We start from the raw sequence: 23,894 nt of genomic DNA, 5'->3' as shown, positions 1-23,894 counted from the left end.
CCACCCGCAACCAGTGGGCTCACCCTGGTTGCAAGATATTTTCCCCAGAAGTCTCAGGGAACCTATTCAATAGTCCTTTTTGATGTCATGTGATCTTTTTTTCTATTTTCCTCAACTTAGCAAATATTTTAACCAATTTTTTAAGCTGCTATGAGCAGTTAAGAAGATTCTCTGCAGGAATGATTAAACCATTTCATCCCATTGAGTTTCTTCTCCCTTGTGTAAAAGGATTTTAAAGGATTTTAAAAACGTTTTTAAATGTTTTCTTTTTAGTCATATGTTATCCTGAGCTGCAATTCAATGCAAATCCTATTAGGTTCTATGGATCTTGCTGCTGGGTTATGATGATAATGCTTATTCTTCTACCATAAGCCACCAAGAGAATCTTTTAATAGTGTCACCTTTACATGCCATTTAAGAAATAAGCATGAATAAAGTCGCAGAAAACTGCATGCATTCCAAACAATTCTGAAATTCGTCCTGCCAATTCCAGCTAAACCAGTAAAATGCAAGAGTCAAATGCATCCCAGAACGAACTTCCAGAAGAAGAAAGGAACACTGCAGAATTGCCAGCACTCAGTACAAACATGCAAAATTTCATAGCCCATGTCTGATCATTGATCTCTGGATGCACCTGGCAGTTCTGATCAGTGCAGAGAGGTCAGCGCAGGCAGCGGACAGAAAGCATCTGGATTTTAATTGGTTAACTTGGCACCTGCATTTTGAATGTGAGAGCCCACTGTTCTAATCCGGGGCAAAGAGGAGCAAAGCAACCATCTGGTACTTTCTGTTCATGAGTGGATTTGCTTGAGATAGCAGCCTGTTGTGGGTACCTCACCAAGATGCCTTGTCATGTCCTCTGAATGCAGACCACTTCCCAGAGCATGGCTTGTTTGCAGGAAACCGTCTAGCTGGATAACCCATGGCTTGTTTCTGGGGTTGCTGACTGAGGCTTCCTCCTGAGAGGGAGAGGGAGAGGGAGGGAAGGATGGAGGGAGGGAGGGGGAGATGGGTTTCTCTGAGCCACTGCAGAACTGTGCAGGGAGAGATTCTTGCCCAGTTTAGCCCTGATGTTTGCAACTGTCCCTAAATTGAGAGGAGACCATACCTGGAATGATGGAAGCACCAAGGTGTTTCTTTAAGCCAGTGTTCAGTTTCATCCCTCCACAAAAGAGCTCTCTTCCAGGACTCCCTATAGAGGCCGAGAGATTCTTTCCCCTTTGCCCCCCACCCTGTGCTTTTGGCAGGCTTAGTAGTAGAGATAAGATAACACAGGTAAAACTAAACCTGACTGTAAGTTTCTTTTAAGTGGTTTAGTTTCATTCTTCAGCCACAAAGCCTCCATAAGACCAATAAATGAGGCAAGGCTTACGGTGTTACAGAGAAGAGATATAAAGGAGAATGAATTAGGAAGAAAGAGGAAATCAAACAAATGCAAGGATCAGTTATTGACATTACCAGCTTCATATAATGACTGACACAAATAGAAACACTCTGGGAAAGAGAAAGCCACATGAATTGCACAATGTTGCGAAGCTGAAAGTTATTTCGGCACCAAGTCAACCCCTTTTTATTTCCCTGGTATTTTAGCTGTTAAATATGATTATTCAATTTTATACTGGTTTATATTCATACTGTCATTGGTATATTGTGGATTAGCTTATATTGGTGCAATATATTATTCTCTTTATCAACTGCAGTTTATGATGCTCGAATTGTGATGGTTGTTTTATATTTATATTTATTTATATTGCGATTTATATCCTGCCTTTTTCCTACAAAGGGCTCAAGGCAGCTTACATCTTCTCTCCTCCTCCATCTTATCCCCACAACAACAACCCTGTGAGGTAGGTTGGGCTGAGAGGCTGTGACTGGCCCAAAGTCACCCAGTTGGCTCCATGACCGAGCGGGGATTCAAACCCGGATCCTCTGAGTCCCAGTCCCATGCTCTTAACCACTACACCACACTGGCTCTCTTGTTGTTGATGTCCTCTTGACTTCAAAGTTGTTAATATTATGCCATGTTTTAATATGGTTTTTATTTGTTGTGCACTGTTCTGAGAGCTTTTTTGCTCAATCAATGAGCAGTCTATAAAGGCTTAAAAATAAGTATGTAAATAAATATTATGAATCCCATGTCTGTTCTCCCTGATAGCTGAAACTCTCTTTGTGATTCTCAACTATTTGTCGAAAGAACAATTTTAAAAATGGATAGAGTAAAAATAGAGCATACAACACCTAATCCACAAGATATAAAACAGCTTGAACATCTAAAGCAATTTCAGGAAAAACTAGACTCCTTAAAATAGCTGACATAACCTATCATATCTCATTGAATGTCTGGAGGTAGAGGGTAATTTTCACCCGATGCTGACAAATTAGGGAGAGAAGGGCCCAGAAATTAAGTGCTCTCTTGGTAAAAAAGAAATGTTTTAAATCTTGATGTACAAACTCATGCTCAAAGAAGAGGAGAAGTGGAAAACAAAACCCTTATTTCGGAGAGCGGTGCTCACGCACGCATGCACGCACGCACGCATGGAAGATGCTAGAAAATTCAGCGGATATCTGACCCCAAGGAGTGGAACAGCAAAAATTTCTGTGGAAATATAGGGTCAAGTTCTACATATTGGGGAGCAGGGGAGGTATATACATTTCTCAAAATAGATATGAATCACCAGGCTCTGGAAATCCAGATCTCCCGAGCAACAAAGGGAAACTCCATCGTTGTGGCTGCACTCACAACCCTGCCATTCTCTGCGAGCGTGCGGGCACACACACAAAACCCAAAAACACAAACAAACAAAAAGAGACAGAGAGAGGAAAAAAAAAGAGAAAAGCAAGAAAGACGCTTGCTTCTGACATGTGAAACAGGAAGTCACCAACCAAGAATGGTTCTTGCTACCAACGTGTGACAACAGAACTACAAAAATCAGCTGAGTTGGAGAAAGTTGCTGGGCTTGGTTTGTTTTTGCTGTTGTTTGGAAGCATTTGGGCACCACGAATAGGCTTGTCCGAGCTTGAACCTGGTGGGAGGGCCTTGTTAAGAAACCCAGAAAAGCCTTCTCCTCTTTGAGGTGATAGTTGACTCACGTCCCGCCTTCAGATCTTCTGTTTTTCCTACGACAGGCGATGAAACTACCTTTTTTCCAGATCACATGAGCCAAGGTGTGGGGGAATCTTCTTAGGACCAGAGATGCAAAACCGAGGCGATCGCAGGATGATGTGGGGCAAAACTCAGGACTTTATAAAGGGATGAGCTTTCAGCTGGAGCAGAAACCTTTCTTACCAGTGAATCCTCCGGAAGTAGCGAGAGATATGACTGAAGAAAGTGTCAGCAGACAGATTGGTGCCCCGGTCCATACATACCTCTATTTCATCATTGCTTCTTTAACCATCTGTCTTCTTGCCACTCTGGGAACTATTCTAGTCTTAGTGCTTCAGCAAACGGTAAGTTCCTTCCTGCTCAAGTCTTTTGCCTTGTTTCACTTTTATTGTCCAGAAAATGCGTTGAATGCCTGCTCCATGGCACAGAGGTTGGTGTTCTGGGCTAGGATCGAGCTGGTTTGGGAGAGCCAATTCCATTGCAAAAAGTGTCCTGCATCTTAGAGGATAGGCTGTTATTAGCACTCAATGTCCTGTTTAAGGAAAAGCAGCTTGAAATGAGACAAAAATGGTCTCTGGAAGGCAAACGTATCTTGACATTTAAATGGTAAGCTCCTGGCAAGAAGGACCCCACCCCTTGCTTCTGTTTCTCTGTAAAAGTAGAATGTCTATTTTGCAATAGTAGAGATTATTTGGCTTCGTGACTCCAGTTTGACAGCTCAGAGTGATAGCAGCTCTTTGCTGTTTCAGCCACAGAAGGGCTTTTCCGTCCTCTGCTACCTACAATCCTTTTGAGAAGAGATGCCAGATATTGAACAGGGAAATGCATTTGTTTGTTTCAAGTTTTTCTATCTTTGCATGAGCTTGATGCTCTTTTGCAACTGAACTAGCCCTCCCTTTCCCTTATTTATCAGTCTGTCTGTCTGATCTATCACATGCTCACAGCCTTCACGGAACAAAATGGTACAGCTATGTAATCCAATTAATTTCTTCCCCTTGTAATTTTGAGAACAAAATGGTACAGCTATGTAATTCAATTAATTTCTTCCCCTTGTAATTTTGAGAAAGCTCTTATTTGTAATAAATATGGGCTCTTTCTCTCAACATACATACATGAGGAATATCCATTAATGATGGCAGCTTTTGCCTTCCTTGGGAACATCTTTGGGATTTATGTATGCCGTCCACCAAGTGGCAGTTTGACAAACTCTCAGGTTGGAGAGTTTTAGAGGTTTCCACTGATTTATTTTACTAGTTTAAAGAACATTAGATCTTGACTGAATTACACTGCCGACTTCCAGAATCTGGAACTCAGTTCTCTTTTCCTTCTGCTGTTTCTGAAGGCAATGATTGGTCTGTAAAAGATAGAACTAAATTCCTTTCCCCCAACACATGCACCCCGAATTTGCACAGAGTGGTCCCCAGCAAGTGAAATTGAAGGCTGGATGCTATGTAGAGTTGTTATGTTCATACTCCTACTTTTTCTTCTACCTGTCCTAAAGGCAAGAACTTCCATGGATAAATAACAACCTACAAAGACATTTTTTTCATCTCTTTCTGCTCCCACAGTCCTTGAGACCCTAGGAAGGGGTCTGAAACTCAAGGAATGACAACTCTGGGAAATGGTACTGCTGTTTAATTAGAAATGGACAAGAAAAATAATGTCTGGTCTCATTTCCATAAATTCACCCATAGGACTGATCTTGTTTCCACATTCAGCTGTAAGATTTTAAAAAATCTACTTGTATCTTTACCCTTAAAGACATAGCTAAGTCATACAGAATGCCTATTTTGGTTAAAAATACGCATTTATCATTGATATACATATTTTTTTCATGAAGAAGGCATTTCTTTATGATTTTAGAGCTGAAATCTCTATTGGAATATAGGTGAAGTAAAAAAAGCTAGTGGTAGCCAGGTTCAGTTCTACACATTGATCAGGGAGATTTAGGACTATATTTATTTGTTTGTTTGTTTGTTTGGAATTTTTGTATGCTGTCCCATTCGCATAAGCCTCGGGACAGCTTCCAACATATAAATAAGTACTCATACAAATAAATACATTTAAATCTGGATACATCCTGGTTAAATATTTTAAAAACAAGAAATAATAGCAACAATTATTAAAATATCATTTAAATAAAAAGGTCTTGGCCTGGCGCTGAAAAACGAATAATGACGGTGCCAGGCGGACCTCTCTGGGGAGCACATTACTTCCATAGGTGGGGCGCCACCGCAGAGAAGGCCCTCCTCCGGGTACTCACCCTCCTAATGTCCTTCACAGAGGGTTCCTGGAGGAGGGCCTCTGCCCTTTACCTATTTGGAACAGATATATAATATGAATATATCTATTTGTTATTAGAATTTAGAAAGATTTGATTCCAAACCCTAACCAGAAGCCATTTAAAATACTTAAATTATTTATGTAGCCTTCCAGATGCCGACTCCTATCATCCTTCACTATCTTTATGCTGGCAGAAGCTGATGGGAATTGGAGTCCAAGAACACCTAACTAGCCACAACTTACAGAAATAAGTCCAGGATTCATTACTACACGTAGCTAAATTTTAATCTAGTTTAGAATGAAATTCTGTATACCTTCAGACAGAAAAAGACCTCAACACCAAGCATAATAGGAGATAGACCCCTTTCATTTAAAATTCTGTAGGATTGCACCTTTAGGATAGTAAATTGTACCAGAAAACTTCAGTCTGCTCTGTTAGGCTTGTGTGTTTTTATTATCTCAATTATTCTTATTATTAAAATCCCAACATTTTATTATAATGCACTACATCAAATTTTATACCTCTTTTCAGCAGACTACAAAAGTAATGTACAGAAACTATCAAACTATAGCCATAAAATATAGAAAACAGCCTCTGCTTCGGTGTAACCATACTGGTACAGTTCTCTGGCAGCGAAAACAGTGATTCTTGGCAAGAGATGGAAAGGGGAAGAGTTGAAAGCCTGCATTTTGTTGATATACAGCATGTTCCAGAAGGCGGCAACAGTGGATGCTGGCTTACAGGCATCCCTAAGGGGAACCTTCATGTTTGTGAGCCGCCCCAAGGCTTCGGCGAATGGGGCGGCATAGACGTTTCCTAAATAAATAAATAATAAACCTCAAGAGCACATGGCCAGGTCAGAACTTCTGAGAACACCTGAGATCAGGCAAGGTCCGATGCTGTCAGGGCTGGAGCAAAAGGTACCCCAAGGCAAAGCTGAATACTTTTTCTGGGCAATCACATTGCTCCCACGTATTACACTGGCTAGGACCATTTTTTCTTAAGCAAGGTTTTCTGGGATATTTCTGTCCTGGACCATTCATTTCCAACAGAAAGAACGCAATATTAGGTAAACAGCTTTGGCCATTGGCTGGTGTAGACATTAGATAGATGAGAGAATTGATGCCTGTAATTTGGAGATGTTGTGTATTTTGAGCAAGCGATGTATTTTAAGGCCTCTCACTCAAGCTGGGCTCACAGTTTGCCTCTTCTCTGAGCTACAGAGAGCGTACATGCCAGACCATGTGGAGACCTTCAAGGATCCCCATTTCATCTTCCAAGAAATTAAAGGCCCTCTGTTCTTAACAACAGCACCACTGCTGTTCCAAATGGGTTTTGGGTTATATTGATCCTTCTTTTAACATTCAAAACAGAGAGAAATTAGACTAGCTAGCTAGAAGTCAAATCTGTTGCCAGAGGAAACTTGTCTCCCCATCACCACCCTCCATGGGTAAACGGGCCATGGGTGGTATCCTGTCAATCCTAATCAGGGCTTATTTCTGAATAGACATGCACAGGACAACACTAGACATCATTTCTTAGTCTTACCCCATTTTTCAGGGCTACCACGCAACATGAAAAGTAGAAAGCAAATCGGAAATAGCCAGAGTGGCTTAAACCATGGAAAAACGTAGACTGAATCTAAGCTGTACTCTTCTGTTCAGCACTGGTTAGGCGCCATCCTGTGTATCTCACCCAATGCTGAACACCACAGCTTAAGAACAATGCGAATAAAGTGGAAAATGTTCAGAAGAGAGCAGCAAGAGTGATCAGGTTAATGAACTGAAGCCGTTGAAGGAGACGCTGGAAGAATTGGGCATGTTTAGCCTTGAGAAGATAAGACTAAGGGGAGATTTGATTCTGTCCCTCAAGTCTTTGAAGGGCTGTCAAACAGATGTGAATTGATGGATATCAATTCAGGACATGCTGACTCGTATTAAAATTAGCCAAGAAGGAATTTCTCCTGCATCCCCTGTGCTAGCAGGCAGACTGTAAGTAGTGATCTCCTTTGTATACCCAAAGCAGTACCATCCATACTGGATTGGGAAGTATTAAAAGGCCTCATTAGAGTTTACCTGGATTATTGAATCGTGGAATCATAGAACTGTACAGCTGGGAGGCTACGGAGTCTCCAAGTAGAAGCACTCCTTGTGAAGGACTGCCTTTTGCAGACACCCAGTGTGGGTTTGCTCACAATCTCCCTAGCTCAGTGGTGCTCATTTCAAATGCCATGCATTAGCCCACTTGGCTACCATCCTGTGCAAGTCAGGGGCCCACAAGGCCCTGCCCTGACAGGAGACGCAATTGGCAGATAAGAACAGCTCACAGCAGCCTACTGTGATGCCTTACGGTGCGATAGCCATCTCTCTAATCCTCAGGTACAAGCAAATTCCCGGGAGGGATGCAAAACTCAGTACAACCTGAGCTTACAAAAGTTCTCCAGATTGCCCCTCAAGGCTCATGCCAACCTGAGCCTGCAGCAGATTGAGCCAGCAGCGGGTTGCTTTTCGTTTGCTTGCTTGAACTTTGCATGGAAATGCATGTGCGTATTTGCGGATATGTTTCCAAATGTGCAGATCAAATCTGAGAAGCATTCATGCTTCTCCCATTGATTAAAATCTGTTTGTATGCATTTTCAAAAGTGCACCTCCTTTCATGTGCATTTTTCAGTTTTGTGCATGCTGTTTGATGCAAACTTTTGGATTGATGAATCACAGGACAAGCTCCAAAATGTACAGATGGTGATCTCAGATTATCTCTGAGCCTGTATTTGGTTCAGAAGGTGTGAAGTGGGCAAAAGCAAATCAGAAGTGAACTGGAACATGTGTTCCATACCCTCTTTGTTGGGGCATGACCTTGATGGTGCCAGTTGCAATGGACAGATCCAGGCCAGGGAATCTGGGACTGAATTGTGGTTCCGTCGCTCTCTTGATTTGTTTTCTCTTTGCCTGTTGCACTTTTTACTCTGTTTTTCACTAGGATGTGGACCATCCATTGTGTTGACTCACAACACTGGACTTATACCTAAATATAGCCAATGTCAGCAAATGGATGAATTTTGTTCAGCAGAACAATGAATAAATATTAATCAGTGATTGCACAAATGTTTAGCATCCTTTCCTGTGGCTGTATTTAGATCTTAGGCAACAATTAATTCAGCCCCCACATCTGTCTAGTCATGTCTTACTCTACTTCTTCCAAAAAGTTCTCCAGGATCTTTCCTTATGCCTGTGACCTCCACCCCACAAGAGCAGAGCTGGTGTGGTGTCGTGGTGAAGAGCATGGGACTGGGACTCAGACAATCTGGGTTCTAGGCCCCGCTCAGTCATGGAGCCAACTGGGTGACTTTGGGCCAGTTGCAGACTCTCAACCCAGCCTACCTCACAGGGTTGTTGTTGTATGGGTAATATTGAGAGAAGCAGGAGGGGAATGATGTAGGCTGCTTTGAGTTCCTTAAAAAAAAAAAAAAGGAGGAGGTGGAATATAAATCTAATAATAAATAAACATCACGGCTATTTATTTCATTCTTGCTCTCCCATTGGATTGCTCTCCCATTTTCCACAGCACCTGAGGGCTTCACTGCTTTTAGGCTCAGCTGAGCCTCAGCATTTGTGAAGCATAGCAAAATTCCCTCTAAGTCCATTTGGGAGACGTCCGTCAAAAGTTGCTTTTGATAGGAATGGAGAACCTTGGCAAAGAGCATGGCTTGTTGGGTCCCTGAACATAACTGCTCCACATTGCAGCCATGGGTTCTGAGCCGGATTGGTTATCCTGCAGCATTCTTGACTTAGCCATGGCATTGAAATACATTCCAAGGATAGACACCAGCTCCCCCGACACCATGATCTGTACATCCAGATCTTTCCTGTATCCAAACACCTTGTAGGAAGAACATCTCCATGAAATTGTTCCATCTGGTTTTGAACACATGTGGACATCTCAGAACCATGTAGACCAAACCAGAGCAACCCCAGACATGTTGCTACCTGAAACAGAGGGTATGATGATGCCCTTCCCTTCAGTGTTCAGAAGCCAAGTGGATGGGCAGCTGCTTCATCAACGCCCATGGCTTCCTTCACCATCCCTGTAAAGAGCAGGGCAGCTTAGGGAGACAGCATATTTAAGGAGTTCCAGCTGTCCTCTGTCCCTGACCAACTGCTGTCTGAGAGGGTTACCTCATTCTGCCTAATCAAGGCCAATGATGCAAGCACTTCCCACCCAAAAGCACTTGGGTGGTTCTACTGTACTTGTTGAGATTAATAGAAGCAAAATCCATATATTCCCACACTGAGAAAATGTCAAGATATAACATGGAAAGATGAAACCTATGGGGATTTGCAGAAGTCCAAATTACAAGCTGGATCTCAAAGGCAGACTGTCTATTACATCAGTTTCATCAAAAGCAGGAGCATCTAGGTCAGACTTTGACTCATTGGAATTCTGAATCTGCCTCCAACTTCTTTGTTTCTTTCCTCTGTTTCGCTAATCTCTCCTCCAGTGGACAACCACACAAGGAGAGCAAGCTTGGTGATAGAACAGTTTACTCCCTGTTTACTCCAAGTTGCCATCACCAGTTAAAAACAGGAATGGGTGAAAATGTTGGCCAGGGTCAGATAGGTATGCTATGATTTTCTCTGTGCTGGGGATCCATTGAATTTGGCCAGTACAGATAGGTGAAAACTTACTGTGGTCCTTTTGGTTTCATAAGAACTTACCCAGATCCTTCATTCATGGGATGTGAGGACCCTAAGATTTAATGTGGGAATAAGTGGATGTGCTGAAGGAGAAATGGAGGAGAGCTTTGTGAATATCTGGGACCTCCCGAAAGGCAAACTAGTGGATCCTAGATCAAATCAAACCAGAACTTTCCTTGGAAGCAAATATGCCAAAACGGAGGCTGCCTTACTTTGGGCACATCATGAGAAGGCAAGGCTCTCTGGAGAAGACCGTCATGCTGGGTCCATCGAGGGCAGGAGAAGAAAAGGAAGAGCACGTTTGAGATGGATGAACTCAATAAAGAAAGCCACAATTTTGCAAATTTGTGGCAAGGGCCGAGCAAGGTTATGGAAAGGACACTTTGGAGGGCTTCCAAAGGGTTGCCCTAAGTTGGAGAGACTGTAGGAAGGCACCTTCTCCAAGAGAAGGATATTTACATGGAGGAGCAGGACCGTGGATTTCATTCTGGCCAGGAGCAGTGGAAGAGCCACTAGTGCTGGAGCCCTGAATCTTTCACCTGGAGTCCCACAATCTGTGCTCCACCAGCTTTCTATCCATGGGCACTTGTTGAAAGAAAGAGCAGGGACATTGGTGCCCTCTGTTGCATCAGATCTTCCTGGATTAGCTGGTTTCTCACTCACCTGCACTTCAGCTCTCGCTGCTGCCCCACCCTGGAAGCTTTCTGTCTTCGGTTGCTGCTGTTTCTTTTCCTGAAATCAAATGCCCTTCCCTCTGCTGTCCATGGCCTTGCATAGTTTTGTGTGCATTTATTTCAAAGATATGCACACATGCTAGAATGTGTGTGTGACATGCACAGTGTGTCTGCATTTTCGTGGCAAATATGTGTGTGAGTATATGTGTAAGCCGTGTGTATGCTAGCTGTCTTGAAAGATGTAGATAAGCAAATCCTCGACTAGGAAAGCACAAATATCCCCTCTTCTAACAGGCTCCAAAAGCCACCTGAAATAGGAGATGAGAAGACCCACAGCTGTCATGGAGACCGGGAAGGAAGGGACTTATCCTGACATCATAGCAGAGCCCATTGCCCAAGTCAGGCTCTGTTGGTTATTTCTCTTCCTTTGTCAGGAGAAGAGACAGAAAAAAGGCTGAATGGGAGAGGATTCATCCAGGGAGAGGATGGCTACATATTACACTCAGCAGGGAGAGGAAACCAGTTGGGGATGAACTCGTTCACACAAGCCAGCTGTCCACTGGGCCATCCTGGACAGGAAAGACCAGCAAGGGGTTCCTGGTTGGACTGGGAAGTTGTGTGAGCCCAGGCAGTTCTTCCTGGTTCTGGTTTGCTTCCAGATGTCCTTTGACTTTGACTTCCGGCTTCAGCGTCAACTCCAGATGTCTCATTTCTGGTGGGTTGGGGTGCTTGATAAAATTGCTCTTTGTGAAATCTCATACAAACAGGCAAGCCCATCCTTCTGCATTAATATGCAGATCAGAACACACATTACAATTCTGTTTTTCTTTTAATTTTAACATATAGTCCTCAGCTCAGAAAGGACCAAAATGTATTTGCAAAACCATCTTTTTAGATACCATGTTAAGAAATGTGTATACAGAGCACAGCTATCTTTAAAGTACATACTGTATTCAAATGCAAATGTTCTTGACGATTTCAGAAAGAATTCCAAATTAACAAAGGAATAAGAGGAAGGCCATCTGACTTTGGCATGGTTTTAAGAAGTTTCTCCTGCCTTTCAGACACTGAAAATGTTCAGTGAGCTCTGCTGAGTTTTAATAGCCTCCTCGCTGTTCTCCCAGCGGAGCCCGTCCAGGGCAGTGCTCCCAGCACATGGTGCCAAATATTTGCAAGGAGAGTAATGGCCTACATACAACTGCCCTTGCATAGATGTCCCATGCAATCAGGGATCCTATAGGATGACAGATCACAGGCAATCTGTCAGGAGCTGGACTTTCCCTTGTCTGTTTCAAACAAAAGCCAAACTCTTTGCAAGAGTTTATTTCCAGTTCAGAGCTGACAAACTAGAGCCGCAAATTAGAGCCGCAACAATGTGATTTGCTGAACCCAGACTAGGAAATACTTCCAGGAATCCTTCTATTCAATCACTGTGGGCCTCCGTCCTCCGGATGGGGCCCTCTGGAGAAGGAGGCTGTGTAGCCTTCTAGATCCACACAGGTCCTCTAACTGGCCAGCCCTTCTAGTCCAATGCTGCTCCTCTTCCACTTGTCCCTGGTCCCCCTCCTCACTGACCAAACCCTGCCTGCCCCATGGTTAGCCCAAAGATCTTGGAGATGGTGACCTTGGGATAACCTCCCCCTCCTCCCCCATCTTGATCCCCACACTCCCCGTTTCCCAGCCATCACAGTCCTCTTCTTGCTGCTGGAATGTGCACCAAGAATAGCAATCTCTTTCATTGCCAACACAATCAGGGATCCTATGAGATAAGGTTCAGTATCTGCCCCCATATGGCGGGATGCACAAGAGTTCTCCTTTGCAGATATTTAGGTCAACGGGGAGTAAAGCAAAACACAACTGGGCCCGCATCTATGGAGACATCGTGAAGAGGCAACAGTCTATACACCACCACCACTATCATCATCATCATCGATCTGACAGCAGCAAAAGGGATGTACACTAAACCCCCTTCCTGCTGCCTACATCTCACACTAATGTTATTTTCTATTGCTTGCCATTTCATGATCGGAAGACATCTTTGACTCGTCAGTTTTCTGTAAATGCCCCTCCCCATTTAATGAAATGTTAAATATTAACATTATATTAGTAAATATAATAATGAAATATTATGGTCCCTTCCAATGCATATTGTGGAGTACCCAGGGATGTTGACAGAGGCACTGCAGCCTTTAAAAAGAACTAATTGTTTCCATTGAAATAATGGGAAAGAAATAATGTTATATGTGGATCCCCAGGTAAAAGGGGATGAAATACAACTCTTCTGAGAGGGGGGGGACTGTTATTTTTTTTCCCTGTTGAAACCATCGGAAATAAAGTGCTTGTGTTCGCTGCTATGTTTTTCCATTTGAAGGCTTTCCAGGAGGTGTTTAAGATGCATTAATGCATGTAATTTTCTCAAAAACAAAATCATTCCAGGATTCAGCAAGTCTTCAGCCTCAGCTCTTCCTCCCTCTGTATTTAGTGAAGTCGTAGGTGGTGATTATATCATTCTAATATGAATGTCTTGATCATTTTTTCTCTCTTCAAGTTGCTTTCTTGGAAGGCCTGAACCTGATTCGGTTTCACAGTTTGAGGCTGCCAGTCTGATACTATCTTGCTTGCATCATGAGTTATTCAACACTAAGTGTTCACTGCCTGGAATATTCGAGAAATTAGACATGTTTAAGATGACAACTTACCTCTCAAATGAGGTCAATCGATATAAAAATAGGCCATGAAGACTGGCCCAAGGATTGGCTTGTGGCTCTGTTGGTTGGTGCTCCTAATTTTCTTTTCATTTCTACCTTTTATTACCCTCTTCTCATTTTATCATCCAAAAAGCACAGGAAAATTACAGCAGTGGCTGGATGCAAAAGTAAAACAGGGGAGAACAGAATCGCAGGGGGGGAAACAGCCATTTGCAAGATGTAGCCTGCAGACCTGGAGGTGGAATTTGCCCTTTAGGGGTCTCTCCAAGCTTGTAAGATGTGATGCAGAGGGTATATGAGGGAGGGAGGCGTTCCAAAGTCTAGGGGTCTGTCTTGGGAATGAGATCTCTCAGGTTGCTGCATAGCAAGCCCCTGGCAAATGCTGGGCCACCAAGACGGCATCCTCACTCGATTGCACACCTGGGCAGGTGCATCAGGATGGCTTTGCATCCTTGAAGCCTGAGGCTGTAAGAAGGACTGTGCCCTCAGCCAGGAAGGCATAGAAGAGGTTCTGCCTGAAGTGGAGTGACTGGTGCGTGGCTGCAGACAGGTGACATCCCTCACCTGGGATCTCAAGCCAGCTCAGCACAGCCTAGGAGACTCCCAATAGGGAGTTTGTGGCCTGTGGGGCTCTGCATCCAGAGCAACAGCGACTTGTGGCTTGAGTGATGGAGGATAGACAAGCTGCTGGACTTAGAGCAGCCAGACAACAATGACCCAATGAAGGTTTTGTGGCCATTGGAGTTGAACCCTTGGGCAGGCAAACTGAGCAGGTTCCAAACCCTTGGGCAGGGTCACACAAGTCACTCTTCACCTACCAGTAAGAGAAATAGTAGGATGCCACCGTCCTGACATGGAGGGGAAGAACTTCTTCCCTTACCGAAACCCACTGGAGGCGGTAGAAGCACATCCTCACTCAGCATCCTGGAGGTATGCGGTTTCTGAGGGTAGCCACCCCCGCCTTCGGGAGTGGGGTGCTAATGCCAGTGAAAGTGGGAGGCAACCAGTCAGCAACCACACACTGGTATGGTACTGACTGCAGTACCTCCATCATCACCTCCCATCAGTTGCTCCAAAGGGCAGGTATTCCCCTCGCCTTTCTGTTGCCTTGTCATGGAGATCAGAGCTTCCTATCACAGAATCGTTTCACTAGCTGATGTTCTGTTGGGAAACCACTGAGAAAATTACTGGGCCATGTAAGCAACCATGGCAAACCATGAGTGGGGACATGATCTCCCTCTAGAAGTACCTCCAAGGCTGTCACAACGAGGAAGGTCAAGATCTCTTCTTGCTGGTGCCAGAGTGTAGGACACGGAATAATCAAGTCATGTTGCAACAAGCCAGATCCAGGCTGGACATCAGGAGAAGCTTCCTCACAGTCAGAGCAATACGACAGTGGGACCAGCTGCCCGGAGAGGTGGGGGGCTCTCCCACACTGGAGGCATTCAAAGTGAAACTGGGCAGCCACCTGAGTGAGATGGTGTAACATGGTGTCCTGCAACAGCAGGGCTTGGACTCGATGGCCTTCGTGTCCTCTTCCAGCTTAACTATTGTATGATTTTATGATGATTCTGTGATGATTCGATGATTCTGTGAAACCACTCTGTCTGTAGGGAAGGGCACGGCAGTGGAGGGCAGTCAGGGAATACCAGGCAGAACTGGAGTGGGCTGGCCCACGTGCCCACGCATGGCTTCCATCAGGCATTCTGCGTATCCTAATCTCAAAGTCAATTTTATCTTGGGCCACTGACCGTCAGTGTGGGGAGACCTCCCTCCCTTCCATCAGCCCCAGCCAGCATGACAAAGGGACAAGGATGACAGGCATTGTGGTGCCATGGTGCAAAATTTCCCCATCCCTGCTGATTTGTTCCACCGGTTTGCTATGCTGGAACTCCACCTGCCCCAAATTACATTTTTGCTCTGACAGAAATCCCCAAATAGGGCAGGATCGTCTTGTTTGTGCAGTCAGGGGGAACCTTTGCCCACAGAGGTCAACCTGCACCAGGCAGTTCTGGTGGGCCCCATGGGTCTCAGGGGCTGGGCCAGAGACATGGCTCATGGTTCAGTTTGGTGCTGTTGACTGTTCTGTTCTGGGTCATTTCAGGTGAAATTAAAAGAAAATGAAACAGAGAGACACATCCATCTCTCCTCAAGCCACCTATGGATTATTGAGCCCAGTTTGAGCATTTAGGTGTTTGGTTTGGTTTTTAAGACTTCGTCGAGGTGTGCAATTCCACGGCAACCTAGCCAAGAACAATGAATGCAATGAGCAAAACTGTTTGGATCGTTCCAGATTGATTTTCTGGCTTTCTTTCTGTCTTCAAGGGATCAACTGCACAGTGTGGCAGACGGAGCGCAGAGGTGGAGGGCAAGCAGGCCATCAAAAGAGGTAAGGGTTTTAAAAAGAAAGCGGGAAAGCCCTGCTACCTCCCCCTTCCTCTGAAGATCAAGGATGGAGCCCCTGTTCCACAAGCACGCAGTCCCTGCTGCAGTCCTGGTGACGCTTGGTAGGGCTGAGAAACCAGCCCTGCCCCCAGCCAGGTGCTCCACGGAGCCACTTCCCTGGTCCTCTGGAGCCAGTTTAGCAGCCTGGCACCAGAGGACTGGGGATCATATCATCCAGGCAGGTGACCTTCTCTTCCCAACCCAGGTTGCAGTAGTTGCTCGAAGGTTAAGAAGCCCTCAGATAAAGTACTAAAGATTCCTTAACTCTCAAACAGCTGCCCAGCTTTGGAGAACACCACAAACCATAATAACCCCTTCCTTCCTTCCTTCCTTCCTTCCTTCCTTCCTTCCTTCCTTCCTTCCTTCCTTCCTTCAGTGGCCACCTGGGCCAGCAAGCACTGTAACAAGGTGAAATGTTTTTAAACTCACCTTTGAGTGGCAGGGATCTGAACCAATCAACCCTCCCTTTGTGGGCAAAGCAAGTAATGAAAGCACATGACCGGTCATCCACTGCCTGTTTCTTTCAAACCACTGCTACACCTTGGAAGGGAGCGTGTGGCCTGGAGCCTTCGCAGCTGTCTGGCAAGCTTCCGTGGGGCTTCCTTTGCAGTGGCTGGCCGAGGAGGAGGAGGAGTCGCCACCGCTGCTGCTGCGGAAGCTGTCTGGCTTTGTCAGCCCCTGCGGCAGGGTGGGGCTGGTCCCTTCGGAGCCTCCACTGGTGCCAATCTCGGACACCAGACCAGAACCCAGAGAGGGGATGCATCAGGTCCAAGCACTCCTGTCCTGGCTGATCCGTAAGGAGGAATACAGTTTTAATATTAATTGCCCTTTCTTTGAACTAATACTGTAAACAGAAAAAGCATCACAGTTTCCAGCGGTGGGGAAACCACATCTGTATGTTCCTTAGGCCGTTACTTTCACTATGTCGTGGCTCTGTCAGCGTCACTGCAGAGCATCTTGCTCTGTGGTTCTGGCATTCAAATGCGGCTGATTCTTAACTCTGGAGGATACGTAACACCATTCCCCAAAGAACAACTGAGATTAAAAGGGAACCCAACTATTTAAAAATAGCTGTAAAGACATGGGTGTTTCCTGCACTTGGCAAGCTTTTTGGGGGACTCAGTTTTCTCTGCAACAGGAAAAGCTGCATCAGAAAGAGACAGCTTTAGAACAGAAGAAGAGATGCTCTGGATCAGAGATGTGATGCTGACCTTGTTTTCAGAAGAATGGCAAGGACCACTGAGTGACCTGAGCCCAAAGCGATGGCACAGGGATATAGTGGAACAACTGAGGAAGGAGAGATAGCACAGACCTTACCAGCTGTAACACCCCGACTAGTCTTCCTGCAGGCCACTTACTGTTATGATTCCATGTAAACGGAACAGGCCAAACAAAAACAGGCTGATGAGCATCTTATTAGACAAATTCCCTAAAGTGCCGGGATGCTCAAAAGCGGTAATTGAAAAAGACGTGTCGATGTCGATAAGAACTTGCTGTGCCGGTTCAATCCGGAGCAATTATAGCCTCCCAATGAATCTTCATCTCACATTTCTCTTTGCAGAGTGCGACACACTATTAATAATCCGCAATTCATTAAATGCGATTTCACACACACACACCTGCAGTAATGAGTGTACATGCACAAACACAGAGAGACTTTTCTCAGCTATCCATCAAGAAAGGGCAAATTGGAAACAGCTTGCCTCCATTTAATTGAGATGAATGCATTGCTGGAAAATGGAAGAGGCTCTTGGTCTAACATGCAAGGGGGATGGCCAGGTAGAGCCTGAAGTTAATAACTCTTGAGAACAGATCAATGCCTTTGTTTCCTATTCAGTTATCCTTGTTCAAAGCATCAGAAGCTTCGAGAAATATGGATTTTCAAGTCTAAGTTGTGAGCCGCCCCGAGGCTTTGGTGAATGGGGCGGCATAGAAGTCCCCTAAATAAATAAATAAAGTAATGCAGTTCTTGCTCTGGATTGGAAAATGAAATCGGATCGATTTCTGCCCCATTCCCACCTGCAGCAAAACATCACAGAGTGCTGTGCTTTCTCTGCCCTCATATAGGCCAGCCAGGCCCCTGTGCCCTCTCCATTGTACTCCATTCCACCACCCAGACAACGGTTAATCAGCATTTTGTGATCACGGAGCACAGCCAGAATTCTCTGGGCTGTCGGGAGGATCTTCCCCTCCTCAGGGTTCCTCTGCAAATTTTGAAGGAAGAAACCTCTGGGAACTGGCTTCTCTGCACAGAATGCCCCATTTCCCCTCTGCTCCCTGTCGCAGTCTCATGGAAGAAACCCTTTCACACCATAGGGCCCTCTAAGCCCAGTTTGCTGCGGCAGAGGTTTTCCTCCACCTTATTTTACTCAGAATCCTTTTGAGTGACCCTAACCCTAACCGTCAGCATACACTCTGTCCCAGTCAAGAGCTTATCTTTCTGCTCCTCCCTCTCCAGCAGATCTAAACAAAAAGGCATTTGAAATGCAGTCTTTTATTTGAGCTTGGTAGATTTTGTGTGATAAAGTATGTTGGAAAAGAAGGTTGTTCTCCGGGACCATCCATCCAAGTCACATCCATGCTGGTTTGTGGGAGCAGCTCTTGTCCATGGGTTGATTCCAAACAGAAGACCCTCCCCCCCCCACCCCGCTCCTTTCCCTTTCCCTAAAGGCTTGACTCCACCCTCAGGGAGGGTCAGGATGCCTCTGGGCCAGAGGGCAGAAATGCTGGACGTTATTTAATTGGACTGCTTATTTGGCTTAAAACTGGATCACTGGGTTAGTGAATCTTTCTCAGACCCACAGCGTCTTCCCTGAATTTGAGGCTCTTTGAGTAACTGACAGTGCTGTTCCTTAATCTTGACATTGTGGGCCACATTCCAGGCCCTTTCCTTCTCTGTCTTACACTTTCTGAGACTGAACTCTCTAAATGGGAATGCTGTGTTTGGAGCGAAATGCCACGCATCTCTACATGCCAAAACACAAGCTATGATTTCACTAGGCTACTAGTTCTTCTTTGAGAGCCAGTGTGGCGTGATGACTAGAGTGTTGGAATTGTGTGCCAGGGGATGGGGGTGGGGACCCATGAAGCTCATTGGGTAACTTACTCTCAACCTAACCTACCTTACAGAGCTGTTGTTGTAAGGATAAAATGGAATACTGAAGGACTGTGCAAGCAGCCTCGGGTTCCTTGCAAAAAGAGAAAAAGCCGTATATAAATGTAATTGCTGTTGCCGCTGCCACTGCTGCTGCTATTTCTGATGTCATCGTGGCTTCCTGGTTTTTCCAGGTGCTGCTGAAGAACCATGGATTCTTAAATGAGTAGCTCACCCCTCCTTTTTACAGTGGAAACTTTGCCTTCTTAAACTTATTCTTATAACAAGCTTTGGTTAGAGCTACAGCAGTGCAGCCCCTAATCACAAGTCCCACTGACTCCAAAGGGGCTTATGCACAGGTAAGGAATGCAACCTTAGCTGCAATACCATTTTACAGGTGTTAAAAATGCATGGGCGAAAAGTCAAGCAGTAACATCAAGCCCCCTTTCATCAAAGGAGCATCTTCCCCCAGCCACGGTTGGATGCTTGGCACTGACTTAGCAGAATCAACATTCTGGGAGTTCCTGCACTCCCGGCTGCAGCCAGCAGAGGGTGCTGTATGCCTGCCCTTGTGGAAAGAGCATGAAGAGGCGAAATAATTTGTGGCCTGGCTCTGGGACTGCCAGTGCTGAGCAGTCACTTCCCAAAAGTTATCCTCCAATGCAAAGGAAATGCGCTTGTCCATCTACGGAGCCATGTGACCTTTTTCACTGGAAAGGGAGCACAGTGCAACAATGCCTTGGCATGCGCAAAGCTGCAACCATTTCCTCCTTTGATGTCACACACCTGGAGCTCTCCATTCCATCCTTTGATCTTTGCTCCAATGCACTCTGCCCTTCAGGTCCTTCCCTCCCAAGTTCCACTTCTGCTGAAATCATCTCTAATGTTGATTCTAGAACTGTCCTTCTTCTGGTTCAGGTGGCATCTTCCTGAGTTCTGAAGGGGTGGACCATGATGCAGCATGTCATGCTTTCAGGGCACTGGGAGCCAGTTGCTCCCTTTTCTAGGATCTGCTGTCCTATTTTCCTTCCTCCAGTTTTCCACCACTCCCAAACAGTCGCCACCTCGATGCCTCCGTAGCAGAAGCAGCAGTACGGACAAATTAATACATTATAATGAACCAGGGAGGGATGGCTGTCTTTCCATTCTCTCACAGCATGCAGGGTAGCCATTGTCCAGGACTGAGGTCTATCTTGCACCCAGAACCAACCAGGGGTCACGTGCCACCCTCTGCATCAAAATTGCCATGGAATTGGCTAGCACAGTGGTGGCAGAGGCCAAGAAAAAAAGTAGGAGGGATTTTGCAAGGAAATGGCGGGCACAGATCTGCATAACTTGGGCATGGGAGAAACGTGTGATTTGTACCTGCAGAGAAGAAAATTTAGAAACGATCCCTCTCACGCAGATAGAAACCAGAGTGGGGCACATCTCAACAGTACCTCTGTCTTCTCAGTCCCTGGTCACTCCCAGGGCCCTGCTGTTCTTCTCCCAGCTTCCATTGGTTCTTCATACTGAGATCAGTGGAAACCTTCACACAGAGGACCCTCCAAATAGAGGACTGTCCTGACTGTCCTCTGACTGCCCTTCAAAGAGAGCACTGAGTTTTCTTGAACAGGATACACCTCCCCCTATATTTTAATGAGGAGTTCTGAAAGAAGTCCCACCTGGAATTTATCAATGGCCTTCCAAAATCATGGGAGAGATGGCTGGCTGCACACCTCCTCCGCATTCTCTGACTTCCCCCAAGACCTTTTAGCTATTTTTACCTTCAGGTGGTTAACATGCACAGTGATAATGAGAGCCTACACAGAGAGCCTCGCACGGGGGAAACCAGGGTTCAGCTCCCCATGTCGACATGGTGCTCATGAGGTTGTTGTGAGCCAGGCACCTTCTTTCAGCCTGACCTCACCTGCAGGGTTGTTAAAAGGCAAGCGCAGGTGCTCCATGGAGGAAAGGAGGCTAAAATCGGATTCAGTACAACATAATTGTAAAACCATATGCCATATCTGCTGAAGAACATCAGAAGAACGCTGAGACTGGATCAGCTGAGGGGCCATCCCGTCCAGCATTCTTGTCACACACTGGCCAACCCACTTGCCACAGGCTTTTCTTTTCTTTTCTTTTCTTTTCTTTTCTTTTCATATATTTCTATATTGCCCAATAGCCAAAGTTCTCCAGGCAGTTTACAAAGACTGAAACTTTCAATACGCATTATAAAAATCATTTATGTCCATACATATAAATAGGAATCACACACATACCCATCCCAAACAAGCATAAGCAATCAACAATCTAGGACCTGATTAAAACTTCATCATAGTAGGCAAATGCCTGGGGAAAGGGGGAGATCTTAACTTGATGCCAAAAGTATAACCGTGTTGGCAGCAGGCTGTTTTGCAAATGGGGCACGGATGTGGCAGCTCTCTCCTGCCCTGGTTCCTCAGCAAGGAGCCAACAGAGGCAGACAATGGTGGTAGCACCTTGCCATCAGGACTAGTAGCATTGACAGCCTTCATCTCCAAGAAGGTATGTCTGACCAGCCTGATTCTGGGATAGTCACTAAATCATAACCAGATACTGGCTGTTTCAGGGGACAAAAGCCGAGTGCATGGTGCTTCATGTTTTATTTCATTTTCTAGAGTCGGAAGAGGCCTTGAAGTTCGAGGAGAGCCCAACAGCACCTAAGAAAGCAGCTGCGTATCTTCAAGGTCAGTCATGGCATTCTATTCAGCAAAGACTACACTACGTGTGTGTGTGAAGAGGAGGGAGCTAAGACAGCCTAAATATTGCAGGGATCCAAGCATATTTGTCCATGGTATGGCAGCCCATCAGCCCCAGAAGTGCCACAGGTCCCCACACCTGGCCCGCATCTGCTCCTGCCTCAAAGTTCAGCTCCTTTGCATACTGGCTTGTGCCCTTTGGGTTCTCTCTGAGCTCTTTTCTCCCCAACAAACTGCTAAACCACCTGCTGAATTTGTGTGCCATGCCCTTGTCCAGGAGTGAGCCAAGAGATGGGAGTTGGAAGCATCAGCCCACAGAGCTGCATCTTCTAAGGCTCTGGACTGTCCATGTCCCAGCAACTGGTCCATTGTCTCGTTCAGGGCAGGAAGACTTCTAAGCAGAGACCTCTTGTGCAAAACCTGTGCTTGGCAAGAAGGCCCTCCTGGCCCCGTCTTTCTGTGTGTCCTTTGGCACAGCTCCTTGGTTCAGGCTTCCCAGCTGATCCTCCAGAGAAATGAACGGATCCATTCAGTGTAGTCTTTGCTGAATAGTCCTTCTGCATGGAGGCATTTACAAATTCAAGAAATAAATGCATAAAGGGTACCCAGATTCTGAAACACCTGGACCAGACTGCCTGCCTGAGACCTCAGTCGCTTGCAGTCCCTTGCCAGAATCCAGCTCTCCATGTGAGAAAAGGCTCCAGTTAGGCGCTCCCTCTAGTCTGCTGTCCAAGGTCCTGAACATCCGGTTCCTTCATATCCTTCTCTTCTCTTGGACTTGACACTGTTTTGCCTGGTATGGCCTTTTTTAACTTGCTACTGGCAGTTTTTGTGCGTATATGCACTGCAGAGTCTGCACAAGCTCTGAGGACATTTTCCTGAGGGTCAAGTAAGCTGGAAATGCCTGTGTTGTTGGGTTCCCAATATTTTCATGTTATACAAAAATGAATATGAAGGAGATAAACTTGCTTGTCTTATAAGCTTATGTAAGCAACCCCTTGCATGATATTGAACATTATTTAACATTTGACATGGAGTTTCTTCTCTTTCTCTTTCTCCTCCCTTGGTTCTCCAGTGTTGACTCCAGTCAACCAATCACAACTAAAGTGGATGAGGGACAGCATTCTGTACAATATGAAGTACAATGATGGAAACTTAGTCATCCAGATCCCGGGAATGTACTTCGTCTATTGTCATTTGTACTTTTACGTTGCCCAGTGTGAAAGCGATGAGATGGACGTAAAGGTCAAACTTCTTCACGGCAAGAAGATCTTGAAGGAATCGGTGGTCACTTTATGCAGTTCTCAGCAGAAGAGTGGAGGATTGACTCATGACCGCTTTCTGGGGCTTCTGGTGCATCTGGAGAAGGGGGACCAGATATCAGTGGAAATCGACCCATTCAACCATTTGGAAACAAATATCTTCCCCAAAAACAATGTTTTAGGGGCCTTCAGATATGATGGGGAGGACTGGGGCTGCTCCTTCCTTAAGGCGGTGAATGGATAGTTCCTGTAGCAAAAATAACAACAAGAACTTGCCGTTTCTTTGTGCCACTTGAAGGCCTGAAGATCAGTCCATCGCCCTTGCCATCTTCACAGAACTGCTTTGCGTTCAGCAAACTTCACGCCGAAATTTTGCAGCAGACACAAGTGGTAAAAGAAAAAGACTACATTGGCATAGGACAGAAAGTGCATTATTTATTATTTCAGGGATGGGATATCTCAGGTATTATGTATTTCTACTCAGACCTGAGGAGGAATTATAAATTATGATCCAGCCCAAATTAAGCCTTGGTCTCTCACTGATATGTTGGCTAAGAACCATGTCCCATTAAGTTCAATGGGACATTGCCAGGTAAGTGCTTATATCTGGTCTGGGGTCCAGCAGTGGGCATGGATGGAATCCCCAAATGGGCAGACGTAAGCATGTCATGAATGTCTATGAAATTCCCTTAGATGGGTTGACTGGACAAGGTCTTTGGTGTATTTATGGGAGAAAAGACCACTGCAACCAGCATTCTCTCCCTCTCTCAGATTTGTAGTGGAGAACAGCGTAAGATGGTGCAGATCATATCAATTATCCATACAGAAGACCTGGATTCATGTGGATGCTGGGCCTAGGGTGAGGAGGCAGGTTGTGAGGAAAAGCCAGAGGCCTAGAAAGACCAGATCC

At 45.4% G+C, this 23,894-nt stretch overlaps 1 protein-coding gene across 1 annotated transcript; it reads left to right on the top strand.

Annotated features, from left to right (window-relative positions):
- The first annotated feature begins 3,252 nt into the window (after positions 1-3,252).
- TNFSF8 (TNF superfamily member 8) lies at positions 3,253-23,425 on the top strand. Its single transcript, XM_044439720.1, has 4 exons — positions 3,253-3,447; positions 15,789-15,852; positions 21,642-21,710; positions 22,798-23,425. The coding sequence occupies exons 1-4, from the start codon at positions 3,253-3,255 to the stop codon at positions 23,226-23,228; spliced, it is 759 nt and encodes a 252-aa protein (XP_044295655.1). The 3' UTR covers positions 23,229-23,425.
- The last annotated feature ends 469 nt before the right edge of the window (positions 23,426-23,894 follow it).

The sequence above is a fragment of the Varanus komodoensis genome, unplaced genomic scaffold, assembly GCF_004798865.1.
Source record: "Varanus komodoensis strain SLA01 unplaced genomic scaffold, ASM479886v1 scaffold36, whole genome shotgun sequence".
NCBI lineage: Eukaryota > Metazoa > Chordata > Lepidosauria > Squamata > Varanidae > Varanus > Varanus komodoensis.
Note: the sequence above shows the minus strand (reverse complement) of the source record. Positions and strands in the feature narration are given on the sequence as shown.

Excerpts from the sequence above, each read along its gene's own strand:
- TNFSF8 (XM_044439720.1), top strand. The coding sequence starts at position 3,253 with ATGAGCTTTCAGCTGGAGCAGAAACCTTTCTTACCAGTGAATCCTCCG. Across the intron at positions 3,448-15,788 it reads TCTTAGTGCTTCAGCAAACG|GGATCAACTGCACAGTGTGG; the intron begins GTAAGTTCCTTC and ends TCTGTCTTCAAG. Across the intron at positions 15,853-21,641 it reads CAAGCAGGCCATCAAAAGAG|AGTCGGAAGAGGCCTTGAAG; the intron begins GTAAGGGTTTTA and ends TTCATTTTCTAG.